Raw genomic sequence first — 17,042 nt, 5'->3', positions numbered from 1 at the left:
AATATTTAAAAATAGAGATAATCTCATGAATTCAGACAACGGCCCCATTCCCTTTTCTCCCCTCTACTCGTTAGTTGAGGGTAGGGAAAGTGAAAGTCGGAAAATTAGTATATAAGGCATTACCATTGTTAAATTAGTTAGTTTTATTCTCACCTGAGGATGACCACTTTGTGGTCGAAACGCGTTGTGCTATTAAAATAAAAGTTTGGTGTGACGGGCTAATCGTGTTTTTGTTCAAAAAAATTTGACATTTATTTTTTGACATTTGAAATTTTTTTAAGTCTATTTAAAGATACTGATGATTTTGTATATGTTTTTTTTATAATTATTTACTAAATGTACAAAAATTTTGTCAATAAAAGCCACAAATAACACTGAACAGAATTACAATTTAGGATACAGCTTCTTTGTTTCCTCTTCTAATAGCCTGTAGCAAAAAAACTTGGAAAATTATTTTTCCAACAGAAATAAATAGATTCATAGTGCAAAATTTAAATTCTCATAACTTCGTAATTTTTAGAGATAGATTTTTTTAACATTTTTCTTGTTGTCTAGGGCACCGCCCGATGACACAGTGATTTTTTGAACACCCTGTATAAGAGAGACTAGATCAAAACTTTTATTCCGACTATGTATTCTACAACTCTTTTCTTATAGATAATTATGTATTTCTCCAAATTATATCAATATTTCATCACAAATAAATCATTTCTGTCAGAGCGAACTAAACATGTTTTGAAAATACCATTTCCTGGTGGCAGAGGGGAATGATTGATAATAATAACTTGTCTTCCTGGTTATCTATTATGAAATCGATATAACATATGAGGTGATATGTCGACACTTTGTGCCCAGTTATCGATAGCAATTAATTTACTTCGACACCATTTCCTCATCGTAATATGTTTCATCTTGATTTGTGCAGAGCGGACGTCCCCGTACCCGATTTGGCGATGCTTTTGAACGAGATTCTCAAGAAAGTCTCGAATCGAAACGGAAGAAGACTTCGTTTATTCCAACGAGAGGATTAGCATCGGCCACCAGGATTATCAATCAGCATTTATTTGGTCTGCAGAATTTGAGTGGATCAAGATCAGGTAATTTACATTTCATAAAAATGTCTATTTCGGTGAAATGACACAGCAAATCGACGAAATCCAATCAAAAACTTTAGTTCTTGGCATTGTCACAACTCATCAGTTTCTAGCTAGGGAAATAACGGAAAATATAACATCGCAATCTTATTATCGAGCAGAAAATCATATCACAGAGTTAATTGTGGTGACTTAACATTTAAAAACTTTTGGGCCAGAAAACTGTTACTTAAGCCAATTAATTAGAAAAAAATGTTTATCATAAAAAATAACTAAATTTAAATCAGTTATAAAAAAATTAGTAGATCAATTCATTGAAACAAAATCATAATTTTCATGAAAACGTATTATTTTATAATCGGTTTTAATTTTGTTAAAATTCATTTTATTTCTGCACACCTGCATAAACTTCACTATTTGGCGGAAAACTTTTACTTTGGGAAAGTTTTATCAAATGCTAATCAAATCAAATATATTCAGAAGCTTCTTCTAAACGTTAGAGGCCACACTGCTTGCCTATATAGACTTGCAAATTTTGATTTTATTGAATTTTTTATCTAACTTTGTTATTCGTTTCTACCAGTATTACTCGTATTACCGTTTCCACAATAGATTGTCTACTTCCTAGATGTCTATTAACTCAATTTATTATTGATTTTATTTACATTAACAATAGATAAAAAAATTGAAATTCTAGAAGGATTTTTATTGGTGCATAACTAAAAAGACATGTTACAAAGAAAACAAATTTTTCTTAAAAATCGAACAAATATTTGTGTTATTTGAAGAAATTTATTCCTACAGCGAAATCTTTGATCACTTGTAGTAATTTTTTTAGAACTTTTAATGTTATAGATTATAATTTCATCTAAAGAACGTATCGGCAAATGTTTCTGTTTCATTCCATTTAACTCTTGACATTTTTTTTTTTGGACTGGTATAATCAAAATTGCCATACAGATAACATGGCTCAGAAAAAAATAGTTTTTATTAGGAATAAACTTAAAATGTGTAAAAAAGGGAATTTGGATTTTTTTTAATAACTTATTTTTTCAGTATGCAGGGTGTCTGGCAACATGCATGCAGGGTGTGTCAAAACTCGCGCCCCAGAGAAAAATTCCAAGTAAGATAATTTACCAGGAACATGGAAAATATGTTTAAAAAATTCGATCTGTCAAAAAATTTTGACTTTTTTTTTAACATTTGACATTTTTTTATGTCTATTTAATGATACTGATGACCTTGTATGTTTTTTTTTATAATTACTTAGTAAAAATACAAAAATTTGACATTAAACACAGTTACAATTTAGAATACAGCTTACTTGTTTCCTCTTTTAATAGCCTATAGCAAAAAAACTTGAAAAATTATTTTTCCAACAGAAATAAATAGAGTCAAAGTGCAAACTTCGAAATTTTTATAGAAAGAATTTTTTGAACATTTCTTTCATGTTCCTGGTATCTTACCTTACATGAAATTTTTTTCTGGGACGCGAGTTCTGGCGCACTCTGTATATTGCGCAAAAGCGCAATACGTAAAAATTTTGGAACTTGGTGTTGATTCAAATTTTTGTTTTTTATTTAATTTTTTTTTTCATTTCTACGAAAAATAACACTTTTATGAATCAAACGATTTGGGAATTAAAAAATACGAAAAATGGTGGATGTGCTGGGATAATTTTTATTTTTTGTAATATCATATTTTTTATTATGACGCACAGGCTGAATAACAATAAATTTCCTGATTTCAAAAAATGCGTACCTTAAATGCATGTATTGAATACTGTTTTTTTTAGTTGATTTTTCTAATTAGTTTTAACACTGCTTTGTTTCAATGTACGATTAAAATTTATCTTTTCTGGTGTTACAGTCGTTTGTAGATTTTGCTTTCAACGTATTAATTTAAAAACAGTGCATTGTAGTGTGGTATGTTTTCTTTTAGTTGAAATATGTTATGTAAGGAGCTCTTTGTCATCTGAAATGAAAACTTTCACAAGACTTCTGTTTATATCACGTGGAAGAGCGTCTTTTTATCTAGTTGCTTGACAAGTTTTATAATAAACGAATAAATGATAAACAAAATATTTTCAGAAAACCATTTTCCATAAACATATTAGGAAATCTGTCATTTTTCATTTCTTGTTAACTTTTAATGAATACTATGCTAAATACTTATTATCATTGATAGAAAAGTGTGGTTAAAATTATGCCACACAACTTTGTTCTCAATTTTTCATTCTTTTTTCAAAGAAGAAAAAGATAATTTGTATGGCATGACGGACTCTGGGAAAACACATTAATTTTATTATTGGTGGAACATCATTTTTTCCAGTTTCTGTATTTTGACTCAAATAATTTATCATTCCATTTTGAGCCTGATTTACGATCTGGAATTAGATCACACATTTGTTTTTAGGTCCTCAAATGTATAAACAAGATACCCTTGAACAATAAAACATTACAATAATTAGTTTATTCAAAGAAAATGAATTAAAAACACCTGCGGAACTCAATTCCCTCACAAAAAACGTAATAAGGCGCGATGTCTTGTTTGCAACATTTCCTTTCTACTTGAAATTGTAACATCAGAAAAGTTAACATCTCGACGTTTAATATCGCATCCACTTTTGCGGCTTCTCAAACATGAACTTTTCTGAGAACTTTTCCGCTTTGTAGGTCGTGATAAAGGTAAATCTCTGAAACTCTGACCGCAAACTCTGCACAACACCACAACTGCACAAATAATTTCGTCCTGTTTGTCAAACACAATTTCGGTACTCGTAATAGAATTGCAAACCGTGATTTAAGAGTTTCATGCGTCAATAAATTAAATTGAAGCGTTTCACCTAAGGTATTTTTAAAAGATTTTCATTTCATTCAACAGAACTAAATCGACAACCACACGCAAGGTGGGTATTAGAAAGTATTAGAAGAAAGAAGTTGTAACATATTTTTATTTAATACATCATGTATTACTCAATATCTTAATAACTATTGATCGTAGAGCATTTTAACTTGTTGCATCGTGTTCAGCGAATGATTTTACGTCTAGAAGACTATATTTTAAGCATTTTTACCACAAAAAGTGTTTTGACCATCTTTACAATTTTTTACTTGAAAAAACTGAAGAAAATAGGTTTTTGCTATACCTGTTCCAATAACATTTTATGTACTTTTCTGAGTCTCTTGGACCACTAGGAGTGCATTTGGTTCAATTTTGAAGTTTTTATTTTTTTCGATTTTTGACAAAATTTTGAGCAACTTTTATCTTTTCCATTGTGAGCGTCATTTCTTATTCAACAGTATACATATTAAGTTTGAAGTGAAGCTCAGTTACCGATTTTACATCCAATTGGGTAAATAACAAATTATTTTTAAAAAATCACAACTTTATACTATAACTAAAAATTAAATTAAAAAATTATTCTAATTTATGTTTAATTAGCTATTTATTTACCAAGATAACAAGTAAATGCTGTTTTAAATGGCAAAATAAACAATATAATTATTAGAAATACCTAATAAAAAACCATCTATTACTAGAAATGACCAAATGAGACTATTTAATATAACTCTTTAAAATATTGATTCTTATTTTTTTTTGAAAAAGTTGTAAATGATAAATGAAATAATTTCATTATTAATTTTTATTCAATTCAAACAGGTAGACCTGCTAACTCTTCTGAACTCATGGCAACCTTTACATTTAAATTGAACTATTGAGATGTTAGCAACCAAGATATTGCAATCGCAAAGCAATTGTAACAAATTTACGAATTTGTTTTGACGAATAATTGTTCAGTTCAGTTATTTTATTAAAACTAAGTTAATCAACTTTTATTTTGTGTATTAAAAAAAATTCATAACCATTGGAAAACTGTCTACCCTATTAATAAACAAATTATTACCAAAAAATTACTTTTAACTTTAATACAATAATATTTGCAATTTAATTTTGAATACGAATAAAACAAACACTGTTGTAATAAGAAAAAAAAAACACCTACTACATAATAAATAATCTACTTTTATTTTGTACTCAATGTTGAAGAGTGCTATTATCAACTAATTTCAGTAGATAAAATAATCTTTTATCGTCTAGTGAAATAAAGTAATTTTTATCTACTGCTTATATTTCAAGAAATTCTGGTGGGTGAGTACAAAATAAAACGAAATATTATACTCGTGACGTCGTCACTCGCAAATTTAACCTTTTCACTCGTTCTTCTTCTTGGGTCCTCTTGGTATGGAAACGATGAACAAAAACACGATTCACTTGTAGATAAACAATTTCTTTATCGTCTTGTATAATAAATAACTATTTTTTTTTAATATTCCCTTCTGTTTACTATAGTAAAATTAAATTGTCACATATTTAGAAAATCGATGTGTTTGTTGTCAAAGCTTGTTTGGATTGAATGAAAATGATATGAAATTATTTAATTTGTCAAATGCAACTTTATTAAAAAGAATTAAGCTATCAAATTACCAAAAGAGTTATGTTAAATTGCCTCTGGTTAGATTTGGTCATTTTAATTCCTAATGATAAATGGTTTTTATTAGGTATTACTAACAATAATATTGTTTATTTAATTATGCCATCTAAACGGCATTTACTGGTTATCTTAGTAAATAAATAAAATAAATAATTTTTTTAATTTAATTTTTCAAAATATTTAATTATTTTCTCAATTGAAAGTAATATCGGTAACTAAGCTTCACTTCAAACTGAATACAGGGTAATTCACGAGGAATAATGAGCCTGACCAAATTCTCGATGCAACCAACATCACAGTTGTCGCAAAATAACTTGCGAAAAGTAATGGTGGTTGCATCGAAAATTTGGTCAGGCTCATTATTCCTCGTGAATCACCTTGTATACTGTTAAATATGAAATGAGGTTTACAATGGAATTAGGAGGACAATCTTTTCTACGCTGATTGTACTTTAGATATCAGCTAATAACTTTGAAATTATTATAGATAACTGTTTTATGTTTGATACCGTTGGAAAGCAATTCTAATTACCTATTTTATAAAAAAAGATTATTGTCCTATGAAAATTGTTGGTAAAGACTAAAATAACAAAAATATTAATTCGACAATAACTTCTAAACTATTAACAGTTTTGCGGTTTTCTTGACACCAATCGACTTCTCGGAACACTGTACATAGATAGGTTAAGTACAAAACATAAACCGTTTTCAATAATAAACTTTAGCCGAAATTAACAAAATAAAAACACTCTCCGACTCTCCCTTAATTGCCTTTTTTGAGCATATCTTAGACTTGGTTTAAACCTATCTTGTCTGACTTATTTTGACGTGCCTAATTACTAATCTTCTTTAATTTCGCCGTAATGTGTATTTAAAGATTAAAAAAAATTTAAAATATTGACTTGGTATTGGCAATTGATAGATTTTTTCACGCTAATTACGATGATGTTAAACTTTCTGCTCTAGGTCTAATATATAGTTTCGTCGCAAATTTTGGAAATTGCAAGACTTTAAACGCAATTATCTTAGAAACTTTCGGACTTATAGCAGAAAGATTTTAAAAAATTTGATTTTTTGGATACAACTGATGCTTATAGCCCATGTTTTGGTTTAATTTCAGGCAAAAACAGCGGCAGTAAATCATCGCTGTCAGTGGATTCGATCGACAGCCGTCTCAGTCCGCAATTAGAACATCATCGTCGTTCAAAATCAATCCTGAAAAAATCGGACAGCAGCGGAAACCGCAACGCGGATCCGGAAAGCGAGCGTTTAATCTCCGACAATATGTCCGGTTATGAAATCGGTTCCGGTAGCGAATATTCTCCAAACAAACGACTTTCCTCTCCTCCGATGAGGCATCGTGCTCTCAGCCAAAAAACTCTAACGAAAAATTTTCCTCCCTATTACCAACAGGATACCGAGAAAAACAGGACATTAAAGTCGCAGCTGTTTTTGTTAGACGATATTATAAATAAGGAGAAACAATCGTGTAAAGAACCAGTGCTCGATTCGAATAAATTGAAAGAGTGCGGTGATAGTGTTGGTGATATGCCGTTGTATATCTGTCCTCCACCTCCCCCCATGGATGACAGCTCGCCCAACGAAGAAACCAGATTGCTTCTTCATCCTACCGTGGTTGTTGCGCCACAAAGGCAGCCCGGGAACTCCATCTCCAAAGGACCCAATCCGTCCTCGTAGCATTCAAAGGTAAAAAACATCAAATATTTCCTAGTGTTGTTCAATTCAAGTTTAAAGGAAAAATAAAATACACAAGTAGTTCTTTATTTTTAAACAATGAGCCCATACTACAGGCTGTTTCGGCTAAACCCCACATTAGAAGTATTGGGAGTTCTAACAGTGACATTTATCTAAAATTTCTATTATAGCAATAATTGGTTAGGTTCTGCACAATGAAAATATGAAAATATGAATGTCAACTTCGTTATTTTAAATAGAAAGTTATGTTTTTTTATTGCGTTTTTTGGATTACTCAAGTGATTTTGAGAGGGTTTTTATTTGACTTCCCTATACCTAAATTTAACCGTTTTTGAAATATTTAGACTTTGAATTTGCATTTTCCTCTCCATAAATCGATAACTCAACCATTTTTAATTATTTTAAAATTGTATTTATAGACATATGAAACAGAAAGGTTAGATCTTTTCTTTCGTTATTTATAATTGGAAAGATAATTATAACAAACCTCCAAGAGTTTAGGTTACGTTTGGGAAACTTCAAATACCCGTAACTGATTTTTTTCAATTTTTTTTCTTCAATGAAAGAGAATTTAATTCTGCATCGATCTGTATCAACATTCCCTATAACTAAATTTAATTTTCCATGTTATTGTTAACTTTTTTTTTACAATGAAAGAAATTCATTACTACCCCTGGTAGTTTTCGAAAAGTTTACCATGGAAATATTTCTCACTGAAAAAACGCCAAGTTTTTTTTTCACAATTGTGTTATTCTTTTCGTAAATACAAATTAAATTTATTTAATCTAAATTTGAATAACTTTGATATTCTATTTTTTTCCTATTTCTATGACATCCTATGCTAAAGTAGCTATGGCCAATGAATTTCTCACAATATCAAAAAAGGTTACTATAACTTGAAAACTATCAACCATATGTTTAAGGAATGTTAATACAGATCGAAGCAGAACTAAATTCTCCTCCATTTAGTGAAGAAAAAATTGGGGTGTTTCATTTAGAAAATTTGAGTTAAGGGTACTTGAAGTTTCCTAAACGTAACCTTACCTTTTGGCGGTTTGTTAATTATTTTTCCAGTTAAGAATACACCAAAAAAAAGATTTAAATTTTCTCTCTCGTATACTCAAATACAGTTTCAACATAATAAAAAATAGTAGAGTTATCGATTTTTGAATAGGAAGATTCAAATCCAAAACTTTTTAAAAAGGTCTAAATACAGTATGATGAAAAAAAGGCGTCCATGTTAGTCCACACGTTATAAGTGATCTTTTATTAAAGACGAATTCAACGACCAAAATTGGATTTGTGCTCTTATCAGTAAGATATAGACTTTCCTTTTTAGAAAAGAGAAATCTATATAATTAACAGTTTTAAAATAATTTCATTGTTAAAGTCTAGATTTTGATACTGTTGACGGTGTTCTTAAAAAAAATGTGTAAAAAGTCTATTGAAATAAACTTTATTGAAGATGTTCGGATACCATTTCTTGGCTCCAAAGAAAATTTATCAATGTTGCAACATTGCAAATATCTTAGGATATAGAAAATGTCCAAGTAATATTCAATTATTGGAAACGGGCAACAAAAAAATCAATTTTCAATGTTGTTTGTTCTGTGAAATTTGAACGATTAAAGTCAAAAAGGTTTCCTAGATACGAAAAATACCTGAGTGAAATAGTTTTTTAGTAAAAAAAATTTGTGCAATATTGCCGCTTTGTGCTGTTAGACAAACTGTGTAAATTTAAAAAAAAATCTATTTAGACTATTTTTGGAATGATGGTCACAATGTTTCAATAAAAAAGAACGCGCCTGTTTCAATCGTGGGCGCCTTTTTTTCATCACCCTGATTTCGAAAACGGTTAAACTTAGGAATAGGGAAGGCTAATAAAAACTTTCTCAAAAATCACTTGAATAATCCAAAAACACAATAAAAAACATAACTTTCAATTTAAAATAACGAAGTTGATATCTACTTCCGGTGTAACAGGAAGTGCCACCATCTTGAAAATATTTTCATCAAGCAGAACCTAACGGATTATAGCTATGAACATAATTTTAGATAAATATCACTGTTAGAACTCCCAGTACTTCTAATCTGGGGTTTACCCGGAACAGCCTGTGTGTATACTTACTCCCTTACGACTATGTTAGGTTTTTGGTTTTTATTATAAATTTATTTTGGGGCAAAACTTTCCCTTTCGGGCAAAATAAATTCGTAAGGTTCTTGGCCACCCTCAGCCACCCATACCGTTCCAGTTTTTGCATTTTGGATAATTTTGACCATTGCTCGTGCCACACATTCGGGTCTTCAATTATCATAATACAATAATGTACGAAATTAAAAATTTACACTTACTCCTGAGAGGGCAATTTGCTGAGGTTTTCATCAAGCAACTTTTGGTACGGCGGACCTAAATTTTTCCCATTGATTTCAGTAATTAACGGTGTTTCAGTAACTCCAGGACACAAAGCTAGAACTTTGACTTTGGTACGGTTATAGTGGTCTTCATCGCCGAAAGCTTTACTCATTCCCATTACAGCAAACTTTGTGGCACTGTAAATCGGAATTATACTGAATTCTTTTATCCCAGCAATGGACGAAATGTTGACAATAACTCCTTCTGATCCAGATTTGTATTTAGGAATGTAGTTTTCAAGTCCAAGAAGAACCCCATGTATCACCCCGTTCTATACAAGTAAAAACCAATACAGAATTCAATTAATTTAATTTGCTTACAATATTTATTGCTACTTCTTTCTCCCACATGGCATCATTGAGAATTCCAGCATTGTTGATGAGAATATCGAGATTTTGGAACACTTCAATCGTTTTTTTAAAAGCGTCTGAAAGGTAACAATGATACGTTACATACATTAAGTGAATTAGAATTTACTTTCAAAACTCTTCATATCTGTTACGTCTGTTTGAACATAAATCGCCTTTCTTGGTCCAAATTCTTTTTCAATTTCTTCTAATGCTTTTTGCCCAAATGCATTGTTGATATCGGCTAAAGTAACAGCCTAAAATGTAAATCGCATCACACTCAACTTTAAAAATTAATTTACCTTTAAACCATTTCTCAATAGTTCTTTGGCATATCTAAGACCAATTCCAGAAGCACCTCCAGAGATCAGTGCGACTTTACCTTTTATTTCAAAAGTCATCGTGAGAAGATTTTCATTTGAACGTTGTTACACAACTGTTAAAAGACCAAACTGTGTTAGGAATTAAAGGATTTATTTTATCAACAGTAAACAAAAAATATGCTTATGGGATAATAAACTTTAAAATAGAGTAGAACACCATGTTTAAATACATTTTGAATAGCATTTGAATTTTAGTTTCTTCTTTTCTTTGACTTTAGAGATTAAATGGCGCCAAATTTTTTTCACCCAATACACCGAAAATAATAGTCAATTAGTCATTACTAGAGTGGTTGCAAAATGTGGAACTTAGCTCTCTCTGTTTAGGAGATATTAAATTTTTGAACAATTGTTTACTCACATTATTTTCACGTGTTCTAACTGTCCCTAAATTTTTGCTGGTAAAAACAAAACTACTCTGTATAGGTGAAATATAATCGCTACATAATAAATAATAATTGTTGTTAGACTGATAAGTCGAAGTGATAAAAACATGGGTCATGGTCAAAACACTTTAAACCGCAAGTCATATCTTCAAACAAATTTGTGGGGCAGTAGGTTTGTTTAATCAACTCTTATCGCCCAAGATTTTTTGACTTACAAATGAGTTTTGAAGTAAATAAATCAGAAAATATCTAACTTAACCATTTACTTACCAGTTTTTTTTCCTAAAATAACAAAATATTCTTAATTTAATCACTCTTACTTTTTTTAATCATGAAATCGATTGCAAGAAATGCTCATAGTCGAAAACAAATACTAATTTTAAAAGGAATAAATAACAATATTTATTTTAAAACATTTAAATAAGTTACTGTTATCAGTTGGGAACGTTTATTTATATAAATACTTATTATTAAATTAAAAAAAAATTAAAATCTAAATGCAAGCAAAAAAGAGTTCTTGTAAAAATTTACTAAAAATATAAGATTATGTTACAACGAAGCACTACGTGGTAGTATACAATATTTATTGCCGGGTAGTAGCGAAAGATATTTAAAAAATTCTCTGTCAAAAAATGTTAACACTTTTTATTGTCACCGATGATCTTGTATGTTTTTTTCATAATTATTTAGTGAAAGTACAAAAACTTTGCCAATAAAAGTCACAAATAACGTTAAACATAGTTACAATTCAGGATACATCTTCTTTGTTTCCCCTTCCAATAGCCTGCAAAAAAATGTAAAATTATATAAACCCCCATAATTTCTAAATTCTTATAAACAGATTTTTTTAAACATTTTTTCCATGTTTTTAGTATCTTATCCTTACTTGGCATTTTTTTCTGGTACGCGATTTTTGGGGCACCTGTATATTATACACCGTAAAAAGTTAAAAAAAAAATACTAAGAATTACATTATCAAGCTTACTGAACTTTTTTAAGAAATATGTGTTTTTACAAAAACTGAAATTGTCTAAATCGGTTTTTGGTGTTATTGTAAATATTATTTTTAGAACGAATTTATCAATTTTATCAAGATTTTCTTGTGAAAATGGGGTTAACATTAATTTTATCGTTTAAGATCGGCTAGATTAAATAAAGCAATACTGAGTTTCCACATTCAAAATTGTACACTTTGGAAAAATAACTAAAACTTAACTAAAACCTTATAAAATAATAAAAAATATCGTTACCTTCGTTATATCAATGAATTGAATCGAAAAATTGATGTTGTCCTAGGCAAAGTAGCAATTTTTTACGAATAAATTTCTTAAATAGCTATAAAATTTCCATATTTTACAATTTTGAACAATGTAGTTGTAATAATACAATAAATAAATCAGTATTATTATTATTGTATAATACGTTTTCTAATTTTTTTTTCTGATTTCAGGAATTTGAATCATTCCCTAGACTTAGTACGAATAGAAACGGCCAGGAATTTCGAAGTTTGAAACTAGAAGAACTGTTAATATGGAAGATAATTCGGAAACACGGAGTGACGTTCGTCCAAAATTCCCACGAAAAATAATAAAGATGGTGCATAACAAAGTGCTTTGTTGTTGGAGACATTTATGACATTCTTAGAAATAATTTTTAAACTAAATGCATTGTTATTTTTTGCCACAATTATATTCTAAAAAGTCACATGTTAATAAACCAATTTTAAGACTTTTAAACGCAATGTTTAGTGCAAGCAGCTAATGCATCTTGCAGAGATTCACAAGTGATATATGAGTTGTTCTGTTTTTGAAGATAGGAAGGCTAATGTCATGCGATTTATACGGAATTACCGTTATCTTCTAGCTGCAGTGAATCCCTAAGTGTTAATCAAATTATAAATAGCCACAGATTGCCAACATTTATTACGAAACACGAAGGAATTTCCCGAAGACTTGCATAGTGAAAAAAGGTTGTGTGAGTGGATTAAAAGTTAGTCAATGAATTCAGCAATATATTAAACAACCTCGCTGCTTTCCAACAAAACAAATATTTTACCCAAAGCGGAGAGGTTGTTTAAAATCAAGCGCAAAGAGAAAACATAAGAAATTACGACTGGCCAAGCTTATTTTTGTCTGTGATTACATTAATTTTAAGCAAAGAGTGTAAGAATATTGTTACATGACTTTATTTTGTGAATAATCATTTTATTACCGTGAAATTGCGCATTCAACTGTTTTGAAAAAAAAGATTTAGTATGCCAATGAAAGGCGAAGTAGAGTGCTTTAAAATCGATCGAAAAATCATTGAATTTCATGTAAAAAATAACACCTATCCCACCTATACCAACATATTTTTTCAACATGCACTTTTATATTTATATTGAGATTGTTTATTTTTTATTACAAAATGTTACATACATTGTGCGAGTAATGTTGTTAGAGATGTTGGTGTGATAGATGCCCTTGTTGTTCGTGTCAATCGCTGCATACTAAATCATCAGTCATGAGAGGATTGTAATATAGTTTTTCACGTTTTGTAGAAAATACCATAGCTGATTTTGTTCCACATTTACCATGAATAATACCTGTATTATTTAGCTGATTTTTTTACAGAAAAACAGGTATTATACTATGGTAGTTGCAATAGATGATAAAATTCATATAAGAGCACAGAATGTTATACCACATATTCATTCCCAGCATCTTTTTCATTGTTTTAAATAATAATTATAAATTTGTTTGATTGTATCTCTTCTTTCATCTTTATCCCACCTTTTTTTTTTTTCATTAAGTTAAGTACAGTTAAGTTTTTATAAAAAAAATATTTTATTAATAAACTGATGAATCAATAGATTTGCATCTATGCTTATAGACAATCGCGCAAATTTTAATTTTGGTTAATTTTATAACGATAAAACACAAATGCTAAAAAGCGAGAGACTGCACATTAAATATTTTGTATAAACATTATTGTTATAAAATGAAATACATTTTGTACATAAAATTACATACTGTCAGTTAAGAAACGCATAAATTATTCTTTATTATCCATATTATATCATGCTCTACATAGACATATCATGTAAATGTTTGTTAAATTAAATAAAAATAATTGTTCTCAAAACTGTTCCATGTATTTGTCAACTGATTAAAACTACTTACTTTTCCTATTTATTTTAATTTTATTTTGAAGGGGCAATCCAATTAAAAATTAAAAATATTACAAGTAATGGCAAATCTATTCATTATAATTTATAACTCCAAAAATAATGAAAAAATTATTCTATTCCAGCTCCTACTCTTATGTACGCAAAAAAGGCTAGAAATAAAATGCTAAGTATTAAAATAAGATTTGCTAGGTAAGATAATTTAAATGCTCTCGCGCCCCCGAGAGAAATGAAAATTTCGAAGTTATGAGTGTTTAAATTTTGCACTTTGACTCTATTTATTTCTGTTGGAAAAATAATTCCTAAATTTTAATGTTATTTGTGGCTTTTATTGGCAAAATTTTTGTACCTTCATTAAATAATTATTAAAAAACATACAGGGTGTTTCACATAACTTTACGAGGCTTGCTCCTAATGTACGCACCCAAATATACAAAAGTCACGGAATACTGGATACAAAAAATACACATTTAATTATTTAATTTTTGGAAACCGAGGACAGTAGTTGTCAAACTAATCACTGTTTCATTAATAGTCATAAACTGCAGTTTTTCAGAAACAATTATCATTTGTTCTATCAAGAGACGGCATGAATATGATTCTAGTTTATCTATCTTAATCACTAACTAACTGAAACGTTGTAATTTTTGAAAGGGTGAACAAACTAGAGAAGATTATCCAATTTTTCAAAAGTTGTAATCGAGTTCGTATCGGAAATTATGTGAATTAGTCGTCGACGTATAAGGTACCTAAATCATAAATTTAGTTATTAAAATCACCATCTTTTTGATCATGCCATTTTACCTTTTGACTTGTCATTTTATTTGACATTTCACTGACATACGTTTTCGGATCCAAGAATGACTCAATTACAAATTATCTTGATCTCTCGATACAAGATCATCAGTATAATTAATATAGACATAAAAAAAATGTAAAAAAATAAATGTCTTTCTCTCTCTCTCTCTCTCTCTCGGGCGGGAGTTCTGACTCACCCTATATAAAATCACTTAAAACAATCATAATCTATGTAATCTATGGCCTTGCAGGAATATGAAACTAATGTGAAATAATATGAATATGAAAAAAATGTTAAAAAAATTCTGTCAAAAAATTTTGACATTTATTTTTTGACATTTGACATTTTTGATGTCTATTTAATGATACTGATGATCTTGTATATGTTTTTTTATAATTATTTAGTAAAGGTACAAAAATTTTGCCAATAAAATCCACAAGTAACATTGAACAGAGTTACAATTTACCTTGTTTCCTCTTTTAATAGCCTATAGCAAAACAACTTGGAAAATTATTTTGCCAACAGAAATAAATAAAGTCAAAATGCAAAATTTAAACCCTCATAACTTCGAAATTTTTATAGATATTTTTTTTTTAACATTTTTTCAATATTCCTGGTATCTTAGAGTTCATAGAAACCAAAAAGGATATCGATGGAATGGATGGGCAAAGACGAAAACTCGTCGCGGACGACTCCATTCGTAAATATAGAGGAGTTCTGAAATCAGCTGAGAGCAGTGGCGTGTATTCGCACTTATTTATTCGAGGAAAACAAATAATCCACATACTGTAATAAAAATATTTTATTACTTTATTAATAAATAACATTTTTAAGGCATCTAAGCAAGTTAAATAACTTTTGAAACACTAACTGATATTAGAGTTATACTTTCAACTCTTTCAACTTAATAGACACTTTTGTTTGACAAAAATGATAAAAAGTTAATACAAAACACAATGCAATAACTCCAAGAAATAAATCGATTTCTATAGGTACTCACATTTTTTAAGGTATACATTTGATCTTTAATTATCTCGTTTAGGTGTAAAGGTTACCAGCTATACCAAACGTTGTAATTTAAAAACCTATTAAAAACGCACCCGTTTCAGGTATAGCTTTTTTACATAGTATTTCTTGACACATGTTTATAGAAAACTTTTGACTTAAAATTTAACTTGTAACAATAAAAACGGAATATCCCCTGTATATACATACATAATAACTTGATAACTTCGTACTTGCGGCAATATAATGTTGTGAAATCAACTGTAAAGTTTTGGATTTGATGTATGGGCCTAAACTTTTTTTCATATCTTTCAAACGAAAATTAAAACATTGACAAAAATGAAACAAAATTATGASGTCTAAAGATTATGAGATAGTGARATAATTTGACAAATTAAAAATCCGAGATTGTTTGAAGTAAGTCGATAATWCAAAAAATTCTTTAATATAWTTTTTTTATTACAAGAGTCATTGATTGGTCGCTAAGAATTTGAGGGTTCATCTTCTTACATAGTCAATAGACTAGGTATGAAAACAAAACATCACTAAAAAATGTTTAATATACRTACTTATTAACAGGGGCATCTTATAAATGTTAACTTTGAAAAATTAATTAAAATTAATTATGATACAAAAATTGTTTTTTAATATGTTTACATTTTTAATAAACGAATCTATTCGTTACTGTTTGTTCGTATTTTATTTATACAGAAATTAATATCACCGTATTTTGAAATAATCGTGGAGCATCGTATGAATTTTTTATATTTAATATCTCAGTCAATGAATATACGAAAAAAAAAATGCAACTCTACAATTCCCTTTTTATCACAGAATGGTTCTGTGTTACGCCACTGCTCAAGTTTCCCCACTACACCGAGTACGCATTGGCTCCGCCTATCGATATCCTTCTTGAAGTCTATGAACTTTACCTTATAAGGCATTTTTCTCTGGGGCGCGAGTTCTGGCGCACCCTGTATTAATTATTGTATTGCAGAACATTTATTATTTAACGAAACAATTGCATTCATTTTATTGCCTTGCTTTTTATTTTGTTAATAAACGGCGATACTATTTAACTGTATTTCTACTGAACATTTATTATTTTTACTGAACAAAAATATTTGACGTTTGTATTTAATTTGCCTACCTTTCTTTTCGTTTTGTTTTGTAACTGCTTTGTGTAATAATTAATAATAAAAAAGCTTGATTATGTTCATCTAGCGTTTAGTATTTTTACCT

At 29.2% G+C, this 17,042-nt stretch overlaps 2 protein-coding genes across 4 annotated transcripts in view; one reads left to right on the top strand and one right to left on the bottom strand.

Annotated features, from left to right (window-relative positions):
* The window catches only part of LOC123006929, a 49,586-nt gene extending 36,009 nt beyond the window's left edge, over positions 1 to 13,577 (top strand). For all 3 annotated transcript variants that reach the window (XM_044401870.1, XM_044401886.1, XM_044401877.1), the window contains 3 exons: positions 926 to 1,097; positions 6,709 to 7,295; positions 12,281 to 13,577. In XM_044401870.1, coding sequence (XP_044257805.1) covers positions 926 to 1,097; positions 6,709 to 7,286 — 750 coding nt within the window. In that variant the 3' untranslated portion in view covers positions 7,287 to 7,295; positions 12,281 to 13,577. The remainder of the gene's footprint in view (positions 1 to 925; positions 1,098 to 6,708; positions 7,296 to 12,280) is intronic.
* LOC123006943 (15-hydroxyprostaglandin dehydrogenase [NAD(+)]-like) lies at positions 9,200 to 10,897 on the bottom strand. The gene is made up of 6 exons (XM_044401898.1): positions 10,806 to 10,897; positions 10,367 to 10,500; positions 10,195 to 10,321; positions 10,038 to 10,144; positions 9,657 to 9,988; positions 9,200 to 9,606 (listed from the first exon to the last, which is right to left on the bottom strand). The coding sequence occupies exons 2-6, from the start codon at positions 10,463 to 10,465 to the stop codon at positions 9,474 to 9,476; spliced, it is 798 nt and encodes a 265-aa protein (XP_044257833.1). The 5' UTR covers positions 10,466 to 10,500; positions 10,806 to 10,897; the 3' UTR covers positions 9,200 to 9,473.
* Positions 13,578 to 17,042: the final 3,465 nt, after the last annotated feature.

This window comes from Tribolium madens, unplaced genomic scaffold (genome assembly GCF_015345945.1).
Source record: "Tribolium madens isolate multiple individuals breed KSU strain unplaced genomic scaffold, Tmad_KSU_1.1 Scaffold_11;HRSCAF=98;Tcas5.2_LG3b, whole genome shotgun sequence".
In the NCBI taxonomy this organism is placed as follows: domain Eukaryota; kingdom Metazoa; phylum Arthropoda; class Insecta; order Coleoptera; family Tenebrionidae; genus Tribolium; species Tribolium madens.
The sequence above is the reverse complement of the archived record's forward strand: the minus strand, read 5'-3'. Positions and strand labels throughout refer to the sequence as shown.

Excerpts from the sequence above, each read along its gene's own strand:
- LOC123006943 (XM_044401898.1), bottom strand. The coding sequence starts at position 10,465 with ATGACTTTTGAAATAAAAGGTAAAGTCGCACTGATCTCTGGAGGTGCT. Across the intron at positions 10,322-10,366 it reads TATTGAGAAATGGTTTAAAG|GCTGTTACTTTAGCCGATAT; the intron begins GTAAATTAATTT and ends TTTACATTTTAG. Across the intron at positions 9,989-10,037 it reads AAGAAGTAGCAATAAATATT|AACGGGGTGATACATGGGGT; the intron begins GTAAGCAAATTA and ends TTACTTGTATAG.